This window comes from Neoarius graeffei, chromosome 14, assembly GCF_027579695.1.
Source record: "Neoarius graeffei isolate fNeoGra1 chromosome 14, fNeoGra1.pri, whole genome shotgun sequence".
In the NCBI taxonomy this organism is placed as follows: domain Eukaryota; kingdom Metazoa; phylum Chordata; class Actinopteri; order Siluriformes; family Ariidae; genus Neoarius; species Neoarius graeffei.
The window spans coordinates 45,204,850-45,227,485 of record NC_083582.1 but is presented as its reverse complement, the minus strand read 5'-3'; the positions used below and the strand labels follow the sequence as shown (position 1 = coordinate 45,227,485).

General features: G+C 40.8%; 1 protein-coding gene across 1 annotated transcript in view; it reads left to right on the top strand.

Annotated features, from left to right (window-relative positions):
* Positions 1–436: 436 nt before the first annotated feature.
* The window catches only part of mpp3b (MAGUK p55 scaffold protein 3b), a 35,778-nt gene continuing 13,578 nt past the window's right edge, over positions 437–22,636 (top strand). Inside the window, exons 1-8 of the mRNA XM_060938960.1 lie at positions 437–522; positions 634–752; positions 838–915; positions 4,543–4,623; positions 5,099–5,236; positions 5,600–5,681; positions 22,224–22,309; positions 22,443–22,517. Of these exons, the coding sequence (XP_060794943.1) occupies positions 498–522; positions 634–752; positions 838–915; positions 4,543–4,623; positions 5,099–5,236; positions 5,600–5,681; positions 22,224–22,309; positions 22,443–22,517 (684 nt within the window). The 5' untranslated portion in view covers positions 437–497. The remainder of the gene's footprint in view (positions 523–633; positions 753–837; positions 916–4,542; positions 4,624–5,098; positions 5,237–5,599; positions 5,682–22,223; positions 22,310–22,442; positions 22,518–22,636) is intronic.

The window sequence follows — 22,636 nt, the reverse complement described above, 5'->3', positions numbered from 1 at the left end:
TTTTTTGCTTTATAATAAAATGAGATATCTTAGAATGCAGCACTGCTCCAAAAGACTCTATATGCAGAAGCAGTAAGAAGAAGAAGAAGAAGAAGAAGAAGAAGAAGAAGAAGAAGCACTGCTCCAAAAGACTCTATATGCAGAAGCAGTAAGAAGAAGAAGAAGAAGAAGAAGAAGAAGAAGCACTGCTCCAAAAGACTCTATATGCAGAAGAAGAAGAAGAAGAAGAAGAAGCACTGCTCCAAAAGACTATATGCAGAAGCAGTAAGAAGAAGAAGAAGAAGAAGAAGAAGAAGCACTGCTCCAAAAGACTATATGCAGAAGCAGTAAGTTGTTCAGAAACAGCAGCCAGTGGTAGAAATCATTTCCTTTTTCTCCTTATGTATGACAGGACTTTCAGATGTGCTCATTCTCAGCGTGAGGCTGAAGGGAGAGAGGGAGGAGTTCAGGGAAACGCTGTCTATTTTCCTGTGTCTTGTGTTTTAATGAGATAAGCCATGCCTGTCCTCTCACCCACCACAGGTAAGAGCTTCCTACTAGTAACGTTCCTTTCCTTACTTCTTTGAACAACAAAGACATATTACTGGACAATAAGGAAGTTGATGTACTGCTGATTTTCCGTCCTCTGTCCAGGCCTGCATGAGATGCTAGCGTTGCTTACGTCTCAGCTGCACCCTGGAGCAAATCACAAAGAGGATCTGGTGTTCCTCCGAGAGGTTTTCAGTGAGAGGAGCCTTGGCTACCTAATGAGAGTGTGTATAGTGTCATATTTTGCATGCCCCTGAGTGTGTGTGTATGTGTGTTTGCCCTGACCACCGAATTCTTGCTTTGCTATAGATTCATGAGTGCCTCAGGCAGTATGAAGAGCAGAGTCCGACGCCTGTGCTCCACAGTGCTGCCTGCCTGGCAGAGGATGTAAGTGTGTCATTTTCTCCTCAGCATTCCTTGAATAAAGGTTCCACTTGATCAGTGTTGGACCTGTAGCTCGGAGACATGTCAGTAGTTCCAGTGCTGACCAGATGTTTTTTGGGTGGTGGGCCATTCTCAATGACCCCACCAGGTTGACGAGCTGTCAGAGCCAGAATTCACAGGCCATGCTGATAGTGCTGGCATTTCCACCTCTGCAATGTTTCCCAGTGTTTCCAACTGTTTCCAAGGGCGTAGTGGTAGAATTCACATTTAATTAAAATAAATAAATAAATAAAATTGGGTAAGGCCACACCCACTTGGGGTTTATCCTAATACAGATACAGATTATACCAAGACAAGACAAGACAAGACAAGACAAGACAAGATAAGATAAGATAAGATAAGATAAGATAAGATAAGATAAGATAAGATAAACTTTATTCATCCCTCGGTGGGGAAATTTACATGTTCCAGGAGCTCATACTGTAGATAGAAAGGGTCAGGAACAGACAGAAAAAAAAACTTTAGAGTGCAATGAAAGTATAAAAAATAGTAATAAAATAAATTACAAAAGTAAAAACACAGGCCATGTATATAATGTACACAACAAAATAAGAAAGGAACTTAAATAAGAGTAGTACTTCACCTGAAGTAGCAACATTGCACTAATAAAATACTGGCACCTGAAGTAGGAATAGAAATATTGCACTAGATAGTGAATGTTATTGCACAGCATAATATAACTAACAAGGATGGAATATGTAAGTAAATTAACCAATAAATGACAAAAAACACAGGCTATGAACATCATTGTACACAACAATTATGAGAGTGAGACACGAATAAGAAAAACACTTGCAAATGAAAAGGATATTGTCATAAATAGTAATATTATTGCACAGCATAAGTACACTGCAAAAAAATCACATCTTAGTAAGTTAGAATATCTTGAATATCATTGAAACTATCTAGCATTTCCTATTAGAAGAATACAAGACACCAACTCTGCGATTATTAAAACTAGTTCTAGATTGTAACCAATTTATTCCAAGATGTCTTGTCAAGTAAAATTATCTGTCCATGCAGCAAGATAATTTCACTAGTATTAAGTAATTTTCTCCTCAACTTCAGTTTTCAATTTTTTGCAGTGTAGAAGATGGCAGTGAGATGTGGGTAGAGTGACAAAGGGACAAAAAGGTGATAGTGGCATTGAGAAACAGTGCTACATTATGCCAGGCTCTCATTGAAAAGTCTGGCAGCAGTTGGGATGAAGGACCTGCGGTAGCGTTCCTTCTTGCACCATGGGTGCAGTAGTCTGCTGCTGAAGGAGCTGCTCAGAGCGCCAACAGTCTCATGTAGAGGGTGAGAGGTGTTGTCTATGATTGACATTAGCTTAGCTAATGTCCTCCTCTCGCACACCTCCTCACTGGAATTTAGAGGGCAGTCCAGGACAGAGCTGGCCCTTTTCACCAGCTTGTTAAGCCTTTTCCTGTCTCTCTCAGAGCTTCCACATCCCCGACAGACCATGGCGAAGAAGATAACAGATGCTACCACAGTGTCATAGAATGTCCTCAACAGTGTCTTGCACACTCCGAAGGACCTCAGTCTCCTCAGCAGGTGGAGACAACTTTGGCCCTTCTTGTACAAAGCATCTGTGTTGGTAGTCCAGTCCAGTTTATTTTTAAGGTGAACACCCAGGTATTTGTATTCCCTCATGATCTCAAATATTTAACATTTGGAGCACTAAAACACTTACAGGTTGAGATTAGATTACATTGTAGTGTTACACCTGTATGGGTCAGTAATTAAACATCTTATATCAGAGTTGTCCAATCTTATCCATGGTCCTGCTTAGTTGGAATGAAAACCTAAAGCCAAACAGACCCTTTGCGAGAAAGACTTGACATCCCTTACTGGTACGTATGGGAAATTGATTTAATGAATTGACCACTTAGTGTAGATTTAAGATATTAAGCTTCCTTAGCGGTGATGCAGTGGTTAGCACTGTCGCATCACAGCAGGAAGGTTCCAGGTTCAAACCTCAAGTCAAGTTTATTTTTATAGCGCTTTTAACAATAGACATTGTCGCAAAGCAGCTTTACAGAATTTTAATGACTTTAAACATGAGCTAATTTTATCCCTAATCTATCCCCAATGAGCAAGCCTGTGGCAACAGTGGCAAGGAAAAACTCCCTCAGACAACATGAGGAAGAAACCTTGAGAGGAACCAGACTCAAAAGGGAACACATCCTCATTTGGGTGATAACAGACAATGTGATTATAACATTTTTAACAGTTTTATAATGAAGTCAGTTTTGTTGATGCTATAACTCTTCACTGATGGAAACTTGAGTGCAAAACTGTTCATGACAACTGCAGTCCTAAAGTTAACAAGTCAACTATAGTCCTCAGCCATAAAAGCATTACTGTAAGTGTCCAGAGCATCTTCCAAGTGTGATTTTCAACTGTCCACATGGGGCCGTCCTCCACAGGAGCGATGTGATGAGAATCCAACCAGATATAGGGCATCAGGATGGATCAGGCAGGTCCGAGGAGCAGAGGAGCTCAGCATCTCAATCTCAGGATTGACATGTAACTCAGAGGGACAGATGGGGGGGGTAGGTAAAGAAAGAGAGAGAAAACACAGGTTGTTAGGTATGCCCAATGTCACCTGATGAGTAAGAACAGTATACATTTTGTGCTGAGCACAAGCAGGGACTCTGGCAACTAACTATGACAGCATAACTAAAAGGGTAGAGCCAGAAGGTAGCACAGGCATGAGGGAGCCCCAGGACATAAAACAGCAGCCCCTACATCATCAACAAACTCGAGTGAGCAAGCGAGTGGGGGACTGACAGCATCCATACATCCTAGTTTACCAAAATACTCTATGCCTGAGGACCTTCCAGATCTACTCCTTTCCCTCATAAACACTATTAACAAAAGGCTTGACTAAACAGATATGTTTTTAGCCTAGTCTTAAATGCTGAGACTATGTCTGATTCCCGAACACTACTTGGAAGGCTGTTCCATAAGTTTGGGGCTTTGTAAGAAAAGGCTCTGCCCCCTGATGTAGCCTTCACTATACGAGGTACCAGCAGATAGCCTGCACCTTTTGATCTAAGCAGACGTGGCAGGTCGTAAAGGACCAGAAGTTCACTCAGGTACTGTGGCACGAGATCATTCAGTGCTTTAAAGGTCAATAGTAGTATTTCATAAACAATATGAAATTTGATTGGGAGCCAGTGCAGTGTGGATATGACGGGGTGATGTGGTCATATTTTCTTGTTCTAGTAAGGACTCTTACTAAAACCTCATGGCTGAAGAGGGGCCTTTCTGTGTGGCGTTTGTATGTTCTTCCCATGTTTGCGTGGGTTTCCTCTGGGTGCTCCGGTTTCCCCCACAGTTCAAAAACATGCAGTTGCACTATGACCAGAAGAGTGGCTAGCCGGTCGTATGTATTTGGCCAAGAAACCCTAGGAAAGAGACCCAACCCAGAACACACTGGACAGGAGAAGGAGAAGAAGAAGATTCATTAGCAAAGACATCGTTTGTGCTTTTTAAAGCTCCACACAGTTTCTCGCAATATGGCTGGAAACGACTGGTGTTAGGAGCATATGCTGTGTCTGACAGGTTGCTGAAGAGCTGCAGAATGGGCCACTAGAAGGAGACGAGAAGGAGCTGCTTATGCTTCTGACTACTCCACATGTGAAGGTACACACACACACACACACAAAACTCTCTTTTTTCCTAAATTGTATTTTTATCTGCTATCAATATAGACAAACCATACTGCTATCAGTTCATCCCAAACAGACATTTTACTCCCAGGATACAGATATTCCTATCCAATCACTGTCATTAATAACATCTTGGGGCAATTAGATTTAATTAGATTAACTTTTAAATGCTGTGTGCTATAAAGAAATGCTGTCAAAAGGTATGCTATGACCTTTTAATGAAGCTGATTTTCAATCGGCCCATGGTGTCTTTTTTAACCCCAATTTATTCAGTGTTGTCTCTCTCTCTCTCTCTCTCTCTCTCTCACACACACACACACACACACACACACACACACACACACTCTCTCTCTCTCTGGCAAATGTCAGCATGTCGGATTTAGTTTTGAGCATCCTCCCCCTGCTTGTGTGTGTGTGTGTGTGTGTGATTCTGTGCAATGTCTCACCAGGCTGTGCTAACAGTGCACGACACAGTAGCGCAGAAGAGCTTCGATCCCGTTCTACCTCCACTGCCTGATGATCTAGACGATGAACTAGAGGAGGAGTCGGTCAAGATTGTTCGTCTAGTGAAGAGCAAGGAGCCTCTAGTGAGTCTCAGTCCAAGCTCACCACACACTGTCCTTCACACCCAATGACCAACCATTAACTGTCAGTCATAAAAGCAGGAGCATCATTATATCTGCTCATGTACAATATATATGACTGCTATAAATCAGACTGTAACCCTGCATTTATTGAGCTTGTGTTCAAATACTTATTTTTATTTATTTATTTTAAATAAATACTTATTTATTTGACTTATTTTGTAGTATTATAGCCTGCAATGTGCATCAATGCATTTTATATTATAAATGATAGAATTCAAACTATTCTTATTTGGTCTGATTCCTTTATCACATTCAGATCTTAATGTTATGCTAAGTGATCTGACTGGAACATTTGGTGTTCAGGGTGCGACCATCCGCAGGGATGAGATCACCGGAGCAGTGGTGGTCGCTAGGATTATGAGGGGCGGGGCTGCTGACCGCAGTGGTGAGTTACTTCCCACTCCTGCTTCTCCTGCTTTCATCCTTTCCCACTGCAGATAGATAGAAAAGAGCCTTTCTGTCTGCAGCCAGAAAACAGTATATGATCAGACAAATCCTGTTAAAATAATACCAGAATTTGAATGAATGCTTTAATACAGACTCCAGCAGATGGATTTACTACCTGCTACACCCCCATGCCAGTCATACTAGATAATTCAATTCAGTTTAATTAATTTTATTGTCATTATGGCAGCTTGCTCATTAGACTCACAGATATAAGCATTTGTCATGTATACATAATACTTGTTATGGCCTTGATAAGTGTGTTTAAAACATATATTTCCTGGATCACAGTGTTTGTTTCAGTCTGTAATGACCAGTGTGTGTGTGTGAGAGAGAGAGAGAGAGAGAGAGTGGCAGTGAATATTTTAACAGCTCTGTCTGGAAGAGATACTTCCTCATTCCTCAGTCTATTTGTTTGTGACTGAATAGTCTGGTACCACCTACCAGATGGTAGGGGGTCAAACAGATGGTAGCTGGATGATGTGGGATCCCTTGTCATAAATGTCCTTCATTTGTGTGTCAGAAAACTACCTGCTCCAGAGACTAGTAGATAGACACGGTGGTGTTGGCATATATGACTGTATCCAGCTGGTCATTATGCTTTCTGTTATACAAATATTTGTAGTTTGTGAGGATCCATAGGTGAAGGATGAGGTTTCTCATGTTCCTGAGGCCATTCCTGATGAGTGTAATGTGAGTTATGTGGACTCTGAGAAGCTTGAAGCATTTGATCTTTTGTTCCACTTTTTCTTTGAGTCAAATGCTTTGTGGTTTACACTCTGCTTCCTAAAGTCAACCATCGAATCTTCTCTCAGTTCACCATTATGCTTTGTGTCATTATTGTAGGCTGTATCAGTATTGTGAATCAGGCCTAACATAGTAATGCCATTAGCAAATTTAATCCAAGATGGCCTGTAGCCTTTATTAATACTTCAGATTATGTATGTGTTTTGTAATTTGATAAAATATTGATAAAATACAGAAATATTTAATACCATTGAGATAATGTGTATCATAAGAAATCATGATGAAATGGTTTTGTCTTTCAGTGTTCCCCTATAATATTATCATAACGTACAGCGACTTAAAGGTGCTGACTGCAAAGTCATCTGAAATTTTCAAATTTTTTATTGTGCATGGCATTTTTCTATGTCTCACAAGAACAATATCATGTGGACGAGATATGATCATTTTGATAAGCTGAGGGTTTCTTTTCTCCATTTTGGGACTGTTTTCCTACCTTTTAAAGTAAACAGTAGAGGGGTTTTTTGTTTGTTTGTTTGTTTGTTTGTTTGTTTGTTTGTTTGTTTGTTTGTTTTACAGTGGTGCTTGAAAGTTTGTAAACCATTTAGAATTTTCTATATTTCAGCATAAATATAACCTAAAACAACATCAGATTTTCACACAAGTGCTAAAAGTAGATAAAGATAATCCAGTTAAACAAATGAGACAAAAATATTATACTTGGTCATTTATTTATTGAGGAAAATGATCCAATATTACATATCTGTGAGTGGCAAAAGTATGTGAACCTTTGCTTTCAGTATCTGGTGTGACCCCCTTGTGCAGCAATAACTGCAACTAAACATCTCCGGTAACTGTTGATCAGTCCTGCACACCGGCTTGGAGGAATTTTAGCCCATTCCTCCGTACAGAACAGCTTCAACTCTGGGATGTTGGTGGGTTTCCTCACATGAACTGCTCGCTTCAGATCCTTTCACAACATTTCCATTGGATTAAGGTCAGGACTTTGACTTGGCCATTCCAAAACATTAACTTTGTTCTTCTTTAACCATTCTTTGGTAGAACGACTTGTGTGCTTAGGATCGTTGTCTTGCTGCATGACCCACCTTCTCTTGAGAATTCATTGTTCCATCAATGATGGCAAGCTGTCCTGGCCCAGATGCAGCAAAACAGGCCCAAACCATGATAATACCACCATCATGTTCCACAGATGGGATAAGGTTCTTATGCTGGAATGCAGTGTTTTCCTTTCTCCAAACATAACGCTTCTCATTTAAACCAAAAAGTTATATTTTGGTCTCATCTGTCCACAACACATTTTTCCAATAGCCTTCTGGTTTGTCCACATCATCTTTAGCAAACTGCAGACGAGCAGCAATGTTCTTTTTGGAGAGCTTTGGCTTTCTCCTTGCAACCCTGCCATGCACACCATTGTTGTTCGGTGTTCTCCTGATGGTGGACTCATGAACATTAACATTAGCCAATGTGAGAGACGCCTTCAGTTGCTTAGAAGTTACCCTGGGGTCCTTTGTGACTTTGCTGACGATTACACGCCTTGCTCTTGGAGTGATCTTTGTTGGTCGACCACTCCTGGGGAGGGTAACAATGGTCTTGAATTTCCTCCATTTGTATACAATCTGTCTGACTGTGGATTAGTGGAGTCCAAACTCTTTAGAGATGGGTTTGTAACCTTTTCCAGCCTGATGAGCATCAACAACGCTTTTTCTGAGTTCCTCAGAAATCTCCTTTGTTCGTGCCATGATACACTTCCACAAACATGTGTTGCGAAGATCAGACTTTGATAGATCCCTGTTCTTTAAATAAAACAGGGTGCCCACTCACACCTGATTGTCATCCCATTGATTGAAAACACCTGACTCTAATTTCACCTTCAAATTAACTGTTAATCTTAGAGGTTCACATACTTTTGCCACTCACAGATATGTAATCTTGAATCATTTTCCTCAATAAATAAATGACTAAGTATAATATTTTTGTCTCATTTGTTTAACTGGGTTCTCTTTGTCTACTTTTAGGACTTGTGTGAAAATATGAGGATGTTTTAGGTCATATTTATGCAGCAATATAGAAAATTCTAAAGGTTTCACAAACTTTCAAGCACCACTGTACATGAGGAGCTTTAAGTAATTAGTATAACTATGGAAGTGTATCACATCAAGATGGTGATGCGTGGAAAACATCATGCCAATTACAAATTAAGGCTACATCCACACGACAACGGCAACGAGATGTTATTTAAAAATATATCGCGTCCAAATGGGCAACGATCAGTAAAATATCAGGCCCATATGGCAACGCAACGCTTGCTGAAAACGATGCAATACACATGCCACACCTCTAGGGGCGCTGTAAGACGGTCCCTTCGGAGACACCAGAACAATAGAAGAAGTAAGGACGCATGCGCATAAACTATTATGCGCGAGACTTCATATTAGCCAAAGTCAGGAAAATCTGTTCGTAAAATTACATTATAATGACCAAATACAATGAAAAGTATTTTTCCAGTCTCACCTGTGAAAGGTAATCCCATGTGATCTCGTTTGGACGGTAAACCTGTTGGTACAGTTAAACGCAGCTAATCTTTATTCTCCACTTTGACCTATCCAATATGGCGGCGAGGATGACGTATGATTCTACGCGGAAGGCGGCGTCTTTAATGGTCCGGAATAAATTGAATACTACACGTTGATGGATTAATTTGTTGTTTCTCACCTGTGAAAGGTAATCCCATGTGATCACGTTTGGACGGTAAACCTGTTGGTACAGTTAAAGGCAGCCCGTGAATCTTTATTCTCCGCTTTGACCTATCCAATATGGTGGCGAGGATGACGTATGATTCTACACGGAAGGCGGCGTCTTTAATGGTCCGGAATAAATTGAATGTTACACGTTGATGGATTAATTTGCTCCTCGACGCCCTTTTTGAGGAATGTATTGTCGGACTTAAACCATCATCTGAAGAGGTGCTCCTTTTTTTCCCTATTTTTGCGGGCGGGATTGACTCTGCCCTAAGGGCAGAGTCTCTCTCTCACTTTGCACCATTACACAATAAATATTCACAGTGAAAATATTTTGTAAGCGCGTTTCATGAACCAAGTTATAGGATTTGTTGACAACTCGCGTCGCATCGCAATGAGAAGATCATTGGCACTACTGGTGTTAAGAATCAGACCATTTCATAAATTAATATTTTGCTGTAGAGCTGCAGTGTTTGTACAATTGCATGTTTTTGCTTCACTATTACTGTCACTATTCTGCTTCTTGCATTACTACTGTGAACTAACACTGAACATAATAATAATAATAATAATAATAATAATAATATCCAAGGCGGCACGGTGGTGCAGTGATTAGCGCTGTCGCCTCACAGCAAGAAGGTCCTGGGTTCGAGCCCCGGGTCCGGCGAGGGCCTTTCTGTGTGGAGTTTGCATGTTCTCCCCGTGTCCGCGTGGGTTTCCTCCGGGTGCTCCGGTTTCCCTCACAGTCCAAAGACATGCAGGTTAAGTTAACTGGTGACTCTAAATTGACCGTAGGTGTGAATGTGAGTGTGAATGGTTGTCTGTGTCTATGTGTCAGCCCTGTGATGACCTGGCGACTTGTCCAGGGTGTACCCCGCCTTTCGCCCGTAGTCAGCTGGGATAGGCTCCAGCTTGCCTGCGACCCTGTAGAAGGATAAAGCGGCTAGAGATAATGAGATGAGATGAGAATAATATCCAAGCTCGTGTTTCACTCTCACTAGTGCTCTGTAAGGCTTTTTCCTGGTGATATCCTGGTGATATTCGTTACACTTCTACCCGGCGTGAAGCACTCACAGTCATGTGGTTGTGACGTCATTGTAAACAAATCCGTTCTACTCATCCAGACGACTTAACAATGGCAATGTTGCCAGATCTTTCCACTCTGGAACCCGTTCTCAAAAAGATTGCGTTTTGGGCACCCAAAACGCCGGTGCCGTGTGGACGCCAGGCCTAAATGATAAGCAATTGTATCGGAGTCACCTGAATCCGTTGCCGTGTGGACAGGGCCTTAGATTTAAAGCTGAAACATGCAGGCATCACAGATCCATATAATTTACCCACAAATGTATTTATTTATTCTGCTCACTGTGCTCTCTCTCTCTCTCTCTCTCTATGTGTGTGTGTGTGTGTGTGTGTGTGCATATGCATGTGTGTGCATATGTGTGCATTCACAGCTTCAGATGGTTTAAATGCAGAGGAGGACTTTCACTGTGTTTGAGTACATGTGACAAAAATAAAGGCTTCTTCTTCTTAATTTCCACACAAATGTATTTATTCCACTTGAAAAGTGCACAGCAAACCAGCTACCGGATTTGAGACACTACGACATCCTGAACTATTTAGTATTTGGGACATCTAAATACACCAGAGATTCTAAAGGCATACAAAAGTACAGATGCCTACCGATATTTCGAGGCAGGTTTCATGCTGGAATGTCCTGGGACATTCCCGATAAAGAAAAACACCTTATTATGACAAAGGTAAGCTCAAACATGGACTTCTAATAGTAATAAACAAGCCATGGCCTAGAGCTAGCATATTTTATGGTGTTTAGCCTCATCTACATTATCAGTACATAACAAACATGTTGTAAGTCAAACCAAGCATTAGGTCTAATAAAATATATCACATCCAAAGCGCTCATTCAGATATGCATTTTAATGTTGCACAAAGCTTTCACACTAACCTGATATAAAATATTCTCCACACACACTGGAATGTTTTCTCATCCAGCCTTCTCCATTTTTCTCATCTTTCTGGGTTTGCCGGGAAGCAGTGAAAAGTTAAACCAGGCTTATCTCCATGTCTGTTATTACATCCAAAAGCACTACAGGTCTTCTACAAGTTTATCTGTAGATGTTTACTGAATTGGGCTTAATCACTTGCGTACACTTCTGCAGGTTATTGTCAAACACAAAGCTTGGGCATATAAACAAATCCACAGTTACGATGATGTCATGTGAAAGGCCCCTATAACTCCATATTCGCTACCGTGGAGTCCAGCCAATGCATTCTAAGGCTAAGATGGCTCAATCCTAGCTATAATTATTTATGCTGCTTTTCCACTACAAACGCGGCTGAGTCGGGCTGAGCCGTGCCGTGCTGAGTTGGGCTGAGTCGAGCTGAACGGGGCTGTTGGAGTTGCATTTCGACTACAACCGCGCCGAACCGTGCTGGCCTTTAAGTGGGTGGACACATTGGGTGGAGTTAGCGAAAGTGGGTGGACGTCACATGATGTCGTTAAGCAGCGCAAACAGTGACATCAGTGAGCTTTTAAGCGGTAGTCTCACGACCCGGATAGTAAACAATAAACATGGAGGACATGGAGTCGTTAGTGTTGCTGGTCTTGGTTCTGTGGCTTGTAGTCACCGACAACGCCAACAGATACTGGCAAGAGCGTATAGATGAGGCGAGGCGCATAAGGCTTCAGAAATTCTCGTAATTCGCAATTCTTCTTCTTCCGGGTTTACGGTGTTTACAGATCCCAGCATGCTCGCGGGGCGTGTGTGGGCATGTGAGGACACTCCTCCTCACCAATCAGTGCACAGGGGAGTGTCTGCTCACGCCCCCAGCCTCACTCGGCTCGGTTTGGCTCGCTTCAGCCCCACTCCGAAACGGTGCGAGTTTTAGGGGCTAAGCAGGGCTGAAGCGAGCTGAGTCGTGCTGCTCTTTGGTAGTCGAAACGCGAGCCATGTCGGGCTGAAGTGAGCTGAAGCGAGCTGAAGTGAGCTGAAAAAGGGTAGTGGAAAAGGGCCATTAGTTATCTGTCCAGAAAAATGATGCCATTGAACCTTGCTCTATCTTGCACTTGCACTCACTAGGCAGGCTTTCCTTTTCTTTTCCGCTGCTTTTAGCTGGCGAGAGAGTGGAGTCTGCCATGTTTGCCCATGCCGACTTGTTTCTTTAAAAGTAGGTCAAACATGCCCCATGGTGGTCACCAGTGGTGTAGTGGAGATTTTTAAAGTGGGGGTACGCGATTCGTGACGTCATCGATTTGATATCATGTCAGAAGCGGTAGCCTTTGTTTGGTCGCCTATGTTTGGTATGAATGATTTGTATAAATGTTATGTTCTTTTAACAACACAAGAGGGCACAAGAAGACACTTTTTTCAGACATTTTTATGTGTGCAATTTTCATTCGTGTTTGTCAGTACAGCCCAACTGTTATGGCGAAAAGCTGCGGTTTATTTTGTCTCCAATGAATATGCCGAAATGGCTAAAGAGGAACAAATTCGCCTTCTCCTTCCGAATGCATCATCGTAGACAGCACCACTCTGCTGCTGGAACTCAACATAAACCTTGCATAGGTTTAACATGGACTATCAGGCGTGAAGCCAAAATATTGGAAATTATGATACACAAACACCTTTGTTCATGTTCGATTCATGTTCATTTGAGCCGAGCTGCATTTGGAATTCGATATTTTTACTAGCCTACTTACTGCCGTGGCAACAGCATGTGTCCAGAAGTTCAAAAAAAGTCACGTCACTCACTCACATCGCATACAAACCAGCAATGGGCTGAAATTTATTATAAAAGGCACCAATCGAATAAATCAAGCATTTTGTCTGGCGCAATTGAGGCACCTGCGTATACAAAATACATGACATGCAGCCATTGGGTTAAGCGGCTTTTTTTTTTTTTTTGAATCGGGAGAAGTGGGTGGACGGCGTACCCCCGCGTACCACGCCCACTACACCCCTGGTGGTCACGTGACATTGCTGCTCACTTGCTTCGGCAATTTTTGGAATCGTAAAATGCGGGATGCATTTTATTTCGGCAAAACAGTGACACACAGGATACACGGTGTGTGCAGCAGCAAAACATCTCAAAACTCAAACAGGTATAGAACATTTTGCCCAGAATTCAACTTTGCAGTCAGCACCTTTAATAAAAATATTGCAAGAGTCTCTCTTAGGCAGATTATTCATTGGCTTTGCAGAAATACATGCTATCTTTAGTGTCAACCTCATTGCTTATTTATGGTAGCCATCGTCTCATTTGGGTCATCATATGTCTTAATGTTTACTCTGCTGTCCATATGACACGTATTTATTCATTATGGCTCACTAGTGTAATGACTTTCTTGTGGAGGGGTTCCAAACTTGCAGCAGCTATTTTTCTCATGCTAGGCTACTCTTCACGGAATAACATACAAGACAGGTGGCAAATTAAAGGAAAAACCAACATGAAGTGGCGTTCTCAGTGTCCCGAAGAACAGTTGCTCCTGTACATATTCACATATTCACACTAATGCACTACCATCACAGTCACTGAATGTGTGATTTCAACCAAAAAAATTCCAATTCTTTTTCCTGATGTGTTTAACTATAGGTCTAAATATCATAATATCACTTTCACCACTGCTCCGAGTGAAATACCTGCACAGTTAAACAGTGTTTATGTAACACAGGGCTCTCAGACACATTGTACGGACCTACGTGCAAGAGGTGGATTAATAACCTTGAAATATTCTGAGATTTTCCTTTGTTTGACTGAGAACATTTTGTCCATTTTGTATTAAAATACAGAACAAAATGTGATCACAAGGCAGGATTAATATAACAGGGATCAGAAATATCATCAAATCCTAAGCAAAGGCAAGGAGTGACAAGACCAGATGAGACAAGGCAAATCATACACAAGTATACTATCCAGATAAAACAGCTCAGAGCTTACTAGCAAGACGGGGCAAACTATAAAGCTGCACGCCAAGTTCAAGGCCCATGTGGTGTAAGAGTTTGGTGGGGAAATTCCCAGGTTGGATGTTACAGTTTATGGCTGAAGCTCTGCCACAATCATGAACCCTCTTTCATACGTACTTAGTTCTTTTCTTTTTGCCATCTTGATCCAAATTTAAGGCCACCTGGACTTCCTCAGCATGCCACTGAACAGGGTAGAATGTCAATTGCTCGATTACATCCGCCAACTTTGTTGGAGGAGGTTAGGTTTTCGCCTCCATTTGTTTGTCTGTTCTGAACATAACTCAAAAAGTAGTGAACAGATTTTGATGAAATTTTGAGGAAAGGTGAGCTATGGGCCAAGGAACAATTTTATTTTTTATTTTTTTGGCTTTTGATTCAAATCCGGATATGTACAACTCCGATTCCAAAAAAGTTGGGACAAAGTACAAATTGTAAATAAAAACGGAATGCAATGATGTGGGAGTTTCAAAATTCCATATTTTATTCAGAATAGAACATAGATGACATATCAAATGTTTAAACTGAGAAAATGTATCATTTAAAGAGAAAAATTAGGTGATTTTAAATTTCATGACAACAACACATCTCAAAAAGGTTGGGACAAGGCCATGTTTACCACTGTGAGACATCCCCTTTTCTCTTTACAACAGTCTGTAAACGTCTGGGGACTAAGGAGACAAGTTGCTCAAGTTTAGGGATAGGATTGTTAACCCATTCTTGTCTAATGTAGGATTCTAGTTGCTCAACTGTCTTAGGTCTTTTTTGTCGTATCTTCCATTTTATGATGCACCAAATGTTTTCTATGGGTGAAAGATCTGGACTGCAGGCTGGCCAGTTCAGTACCCGGACCCTTTTCTACGCAGCCATGATGCTGTAATTGATGCAGTATGTGGTTTGGCATTGTCATGTTGGAAAATGCAAGGTCTTCCCTGAAAGAGACGTCGTCTGGATGGGAGCATATGTTGCTCTAGAACCTGGATATACCTTTCAGCATTGATGGTGTCTTTCCAGATGTGTAAGCTGCCCATGCCACATGCACTAATGCAACCCCATACCATCAGAGGTGCAGGCTTCTGAACTGAGCGCTGATAAAAACTTGGGTCATCCTTCTCCTCTTTAGTCCGAATGACACGGCGTCCCTGATTTCCATAAAGAACTTCAAATTTTGATTCGTCTGACCACAGAACAGTTTTCCACTTTGCCACAGTCCATTTTAAATGAGCCTTGGCTCAGAGAAGACATCTGCGCTTCTGGATCATGTTTAGATATGGCTTCTTCTTTGAACTATAGAGTTTTAGCTGGCAACGGCGGATGGCACGGTGAATTGTGTTCACAGATAATGTTCTCTGGAAATATTCCTGAGCCCATTTTGTGATTTCCAATACAGAAGCATGCCTGTATGTGATGCAGTGCCATCTAAGGGCCCGAAGATCATGGGCACTCAGTATGGTTTTCCGGCCTTGACCCTTACGCACAGAGATTCTTCCAGATTCTCTGAATCTTTTGATGATATTATGCACTGTAGATGATGATATGTTCAAACTCTTTGCAATTTTACACTGTCGAACTCCTTTCTGATATTGCTCCACTATTTGTCGGCACAGAATTAGGGGGATTGGTGATCCTCTTCCCATCTTTACTTCTGAGAGCCGCTGCCACTCCAAGATGCTCTTTTTATACCCAGTCATGTTAATGACCTATTGCCAATTGACCTAATGAGTTGCAATTTGGTCCTCCAGCTGTTCCTTTTTTGTACCTTTAAATTTTCCAGCCTCTTATTGCCCCTGTCCCAACTTTTTTGAGATGTGTTGCTGTCATGAAATTTCAAATGAGCCAATATTTGGCATGAAATTTCAAAATGTCTCACTTTCGACATTTGATATGTTGTCTATGTTCTATTATGAATACAAAATCAGTTTTTGAGATTTGTAAATTATTGCATTCCGTTTTTATTTACAATTTGTACTTTGTCCCAACTTTTTTGGAATCGGGGTTGTATGTAAACATAGTAAACATCTGGATATTCTAATATGTGGCTTGGCAGCAGTATGCACTCAGCCTAGTGCCCTTCTAGTTGTTTCATTTATTCAGGTTTTTCCCATTAATTTGTCATCTATCTGTAGTTATTTACAGTGGGGTCCAAAAGTCTGAGACTACATTGAAAATCTGGGATTTTTGGAAAAAAAAAGTTAATAAACAGACAAAGTAGCTTTAGAATTTTGAACATTCTAAAACAAACAACCAAAAAGAAAAAAAGAAATATGTATACAACATCTTGACTATTTAATATTCAAGATGTAAGTAATTTCTAGGTCACTATTTAAATTTAAGCAAATTTGTGATACTGACCATGTTAATTTTTTTTTTTTACAAAAGGTCAGATTTTCCATGAGCCTTATCCCTTTCATTGAAGAATGTGTTCAAATGAAACTCCAGTGGATTTGCTCTACCATGGACCATAAAGTTTTACACAGACTTGTGGAGTCTGTGTCAGCTCAAGTGCACACTGTCATTAAAGCAAAATGGAGACATACCAAATACAAGAAATTCTAAAATTAATGTACAGTACCAGCTAAATGTTTGGACATGCCTTCTAATTCAATGGTTTTCTTTATTTTTATTAATTAAAAAAACACTTCATGTCTTAAAGTAAGGGCAGCATGGTGGTGTAGTGGTTAGCGCTGTCGCCTCACAGCAAGAAGGTCCGGGTTCGAGCCCCGTGGCTGGCGAGGGCCTTTCTGTGCAGAGTTTGCATGTTCTCCCCGTGTCCGTGTGGGTTTCCTCCGGGTGCTCTGGTTTCCCCCACAGTCTAAAGACATGCAGGTTAGGTTAACTGGTGACTCTAAATTGACCGTAGGTGTGAATGTGAGTGTGAATGGTTGTCTGTGTCTATGTGTCAGCCCTGTGATGACCTGGCAACTTGTCCAGGGTGTATCCTGCCTTTCACCCATAGTCAGCTGGGATAGGCTCCAGCTTGCCTGCGACCCTGTAGAACAGGATAAAGCAGCTACAGATAATGAGATGAGATGAGATGAGATGAGATGAGATCTCAAACACATTAAGATGGCAAGAAATTGCACTAATTAACTTTTGACGAGAACCTGTTAATTGAAAAGCATTCCAGGTGACTACCTCATGAAGCTGGTTAAGATAATGTCAACAGTCTGCAAAGAGTCATCAAGGGAAACGGTGGATATGTTGAAGAATCTAAAATATGAAACTTTTTTTTACACTTTTTTGTTTAATATATAATTCCACATGTTCCATATGTTATTTCATAGTTTTGACATCTTCAGTATTGCTCTACAATGTAGAAAACAGCCACAATACAGAAAATACTATGAAGGACTAGGGGTGTACAAATTTTTGACTGGCACTTTGTGTCATACAAACCTTTTGACTGGTACTGTAAATATTTCTAAGATTTTACTTTTCACTTAAGTTGTTTGTAATTAAACTTAAATTAACTTAAAATCTTATTGTGTTAAATTGAAAAAGAATGTCAAACAGAACCATTTTCCCTAGAGCTCTCAGAATTTTGGACTCCACGATAGGGACCTAGATTGAACACATTTCTGAGCAAATTAAGTTTACATGATGTTTAATTCCAAAAAAAGATGCTAATCTATGAACTGGTCTCCATTCCAGGATGCATTCTTACCTTAAGCCCAGTTTGCCAGGATAATCACGACAAACATGGCCAAGATAAAGCAGTTACTGAATGGATGAATGAATGAATGAATGAATGAATGGTGGCATGGTGGTGTAGTGGTTAGCATTGTTGCCTCACAGCAAGAAGGTTCTGGGTTCGAGCCCAGTGGCTGACAGGGGCCTTTCTGTGTGGAGTTTGCATGTTCTCCCTGTGTCTGTGTGGGTTTCCTCCGGGTACTCCGGTTTCCCCCACAGTCCAAAGACATGCAGGTTAGGTTAACTGGTGACTCTAAATTGACCGTAAGTATGAATGTGAGTGTGAATGGTTGTTTGTCTCTATGTGTCAGCCCTGTGATGACCTGGTGACTTGTCCAGGGTGTACCCCGCCTCTCGCCCATAGTCAGCTGGAATAGGCTCTAGCTTGCCCACAACCCTGCACAGGATAAGTGGTTACAGATAATGGATGAATGAATGAATGAATGAATGAATGAATGACTAGTTAGTGACTTACAATTCAGCTACATAACCTTTGAGCTTGTGTTAGTTCGTAGATATTGGCTGTTGGAAGATTATGAACACATATTTAGCGACCTACAAGAAATTCACATACATTTGTAAATGCAAGGCAAGGCAAGTTTATTTATATAGCACATTTCATACACAATGGCAGTTCAATGTGCTTTACAGAAGTAAAAACAAAAACAGTAAACAATAGAGAAATAAAATTACATAAAATAATTTTATCTTTATTCTAAAATAATTAATTAAAAGAATTAAAAGAATTAAAAGAAAATAATAAGAATTAAACAATAGTAGAAATAAAATATTAAAATGCCAAAAAGAAAAAGGAGAAAAAGAAAGAGAAAGGGAAAAAAAAACTAGCAGAATAAAATAGAATAAAGTTAAAGTAAATTTAAAACATGCAGAGAAAGTAAAGATTATAAAAAATGTAAAAATATTAATTATTTAACAGAAAGCATCTGAAAACAGCTTGGTCTTTAACCTAGATTTGAAGCTGCCAACAGCAGGAGCATTTTTAATGTCCTCTGGCAGTTGGTTCCATAGCTGTACTGCATAGTAGCTAAAAGCTGCTTCACCACACTTTGTTTTAACAACTGGTTTTAATAGTAAATTTTTCTGTTGCGATCTGGTAGATCTGATTGGCTTAGGCCGCTGCAACATATCAGAGAGGTAATTGGGCCCTGTACCATTTAGAGATTTGTACACCAGCAGCAATGCTTTAAAGTAAATTCTGTAGCTTACTGGAAGCCAGTGAAGGGACCTTAGAATTGGAGTAATGTGCTCTGTTCTTTTTGTTCGTGTGAGAACCCTAGCCGCTGCATTTTGAACCAGCTGAAGTCGTTTGATGGTCTTTTTTGGCAGGCCTGTGAAAAGGCCATTGCAGTAATCAACCCTACTAGAGATGAAGGCATGTATTAGTTTTTCCAGATCATGTTTTGACATAAGTCCTCTTAGTTTGGAAATGTTTTTTAGGTGATAAAATGCCGTTTTAGTGATTGCTTTCATGTGACTGTCAAAGTTTAGCTCGCTGTCAATGAAAACACCAAGATTTTTAACCATTTCTTTAGTTTTAATCCCTTTTGTGTCAAGAATAGTGGTAATCCTGAGTCTTTCATCTTTTTTTCCAAATAGAATTACTTCTGTTTTATCTGTGTTCAGCTGAAGAAAATTTTGTGACATCCAGCTATTGATTTGATCGATACACTGGTAGAGACATTCAAGGGGGGCATAATCATTTGGTGATAGAGCAAAATAAATTTGGGTATCATCTGCATAGCAGTGATACAAAATTGAATTTTTATTGATAATTTGTCCAAGTGGGAGCATATAAAGGTTGAAAAGTAATGGTCCAAGAATCGACCCCTGGGGGACACCACAGGTCAAGGGCATTGACGTTGAGGAACAATTTCCCAGGGTAACAAAGAAGCTTCTATCTTTTAAGTATGATTTTAACCAATTGATAACTTTACCAGTCAATCCAACCCAGTGTTCAAGTCGATATAGCAGTATGTTGTGATCAACAGTATCAAAAGCTGCACTGAGGTCCAGTAATACCAGGACCGATGTTTTGCCTGCATCAGTATTAAGACGTATGTCATTTATAACTTTAATCAGCGCTGTTTCAGTGCTATGATTGGCACGAAATCCTGACTGAAAATTATCAAAACGGCTGTTTGATATCAAGAAGGCAGTTAATTCATCTCATCTCATTATCTCTAGCCGCTTTATCCTGTTCTACAGGGTCGCAGGCAAGCTGGAGCCTATCCCAGCTGACTACGGGCGAAAGGCGGGGTACACCCTGGACAAGTCGCCAGGTCATCACAGGGCTGACACATAGACACAGACAACCATTCACACTCACATTCACACCTACGGTCAATTTAGAGTCACCAGTTAACCTAACCTGCATGTCTTTGGACTGTGGGGGAAACCGGAGCACCCGGAGGAAACCCACGCGGACACGGGGAGAACATGCAAACTCCACACAGAAAGGCCCTTGCCGGCCCCGGGGCTCGAACCCAGGACCTTCTTGCTGTGAGGCGACAGCGCTAACCACTACACCACCATGCCGCCGGCAGTTAATTGATTGAAGACAATTTTTTCCAGGATTTTCCCGATAAATGGTAGATTTGATATTGGCCTGTAATTATTTAACACTGAAGGATCCAGATTATTTTTTTTAAGAAGGGGCTTTACAACAGCTTTTTTTAGGGACACAGGAACAACACCAGTCTCCAAGGATGTATTTATAATTTGAAGCACATCTGTAATTATAAGATGAAGTACAGACTTAAAAAAGTTGGTGGGCAGAATGTCCAGTTCAGATGTTGAGGAACTGAGATTTTGTACAGTTTTTTCAAGAGTCTCATAATCAATTAAACAAAATTCTGACATTGTGTTAAAGTTATCTATCTGTGTCATTGGTGATTGCAGTTTTTCAATTTTTTGCAACTGAGATATATTATGAGAAATATTCTGCCGTATTTTATCAATTTTACCTTTGAAGAAGGATGCAAACTCATTGCATTTATTAACTGAGAGAAGTTCAGGTGCTAATTGTGGTGGGGGATTAGTTAGCTTCTCTACTGTTGAAAATAGCACACGGGCATTGTTCATATTCCTGCTGATGATATTGGAGAAGAAAGACTGTCTTGCTTTACGAATTTCATAATTATAATTACAAAGCATCTCTTTATGGATTTGATAATGGATGTGAAGTTTAGATTTGCGCCATTTTCTTTCAGTCTTTCTACATTCTCTCTTTAGCAGTTTAACAGCCGGGTACTGCTTCCATGATGCTTTCTGCTTATCATTGACTCTTTTTATTTTGAATGGAGCAATATCATCCATAATTTGGGTCATTCATTCATTCATTCATTATCTCTAGCCGCTTTATCCTTCTACAGGGTCGCAGGCAAGCTGGAGCCTATCCCAGCTGACTACGGGCGAAAGGCGGGGTACACCCTGGACAAGTCGCCAGGTCATCACAGGGCTGACACATAGACACAGACAACCATTCACACTCACATTCACACCTACGGTCAATTTAGAGTCACCAGTTAACCTAACCTGCATGTCTTTGGACTGTGGGGGAAACCGGAGCACCCGGAGGAAACCCACGCGGACACGGGGAGAACATGCAAACTCCGCACAGAAAGGCCCTCGCCGGCCCCGGGGCTCGAACCCAGGACCTTCTTGCTGTGAGGCGACAGCGCTAACCACTACACCACCGTGCCGTAATTTGGGTCATATTTAAATAAAAAAATTCCAGTAAATCATCTACAGAGTCTGACATTTTGGTTGAGTTCTGAGAGAGAGCTTGCTTAAAAAGAGCACATGTGTTGTCGTTTATGACTCTCCTGCCTATAGTCGTTGAGCTATTCTGAATGTGAGGAGACATAGAAACTTCAAAGAAAACACAGAAATGATCAGATAAGGCCAGGTCAACAACAGTATAAGAAACAGTAAGACCCTTTGTGATGACGAGGTCAAGAGTATGACCACGAGAGTGGGTCGGTCCCTGTACATGTTGTACTAGGTTAAAGTTATCAATAATTGCAAATAGTTCTTTGGCATAAACTAATTGTACCCAATTAGTTCGCGTCACAGTTTACCCTATGCTTGTTGAAGTTTTGATGGCACTTTAATCTGGTGAGACTTGGAAGGATACATTCAATGCTGCCATCATATCTGATCAAAATAAGACCTAAGGACAGCTATGTTCTGAATGGTAGAACCCTTTAGTGTGAAATTCACAAAGTTCCAGAAATAATGCTTATCCTGAAAGCTACTGATTGGATTGCAATGTGAATATGTCCACAGGGCTGGTCCACGTGGGAGATGAGCTCAGGGAAGTCAACGGAAATCTCATCGCCCACAAGCGGCCTGATGAGATCAGTCAAATTTTGGTATGTATTTCTGCAGACTGGTACTGCATCAATTCATATTTTTACTGAATTGCACAGGTCAGAAAGTACACTTGCTGTTCCTGTTCCAAGAAAGACTGATTTATATACTTTTTTTTTGAACCTCTGGCTGCAGTCTCAGTCTCAGGGCTCCATCACGCTGAAGATAATCCCTGCCATTAAGGAGGAGGACAAACACAAGGAGAGTACGGTGAATGACATCAGTCATTATGATCCACCAGCAGCATTTCTACAATACACTGGATACAGCTCATTTAAAATGATATTCTAATAGTGTTACTGAACTTGACACATATTTGTGTTCTCATA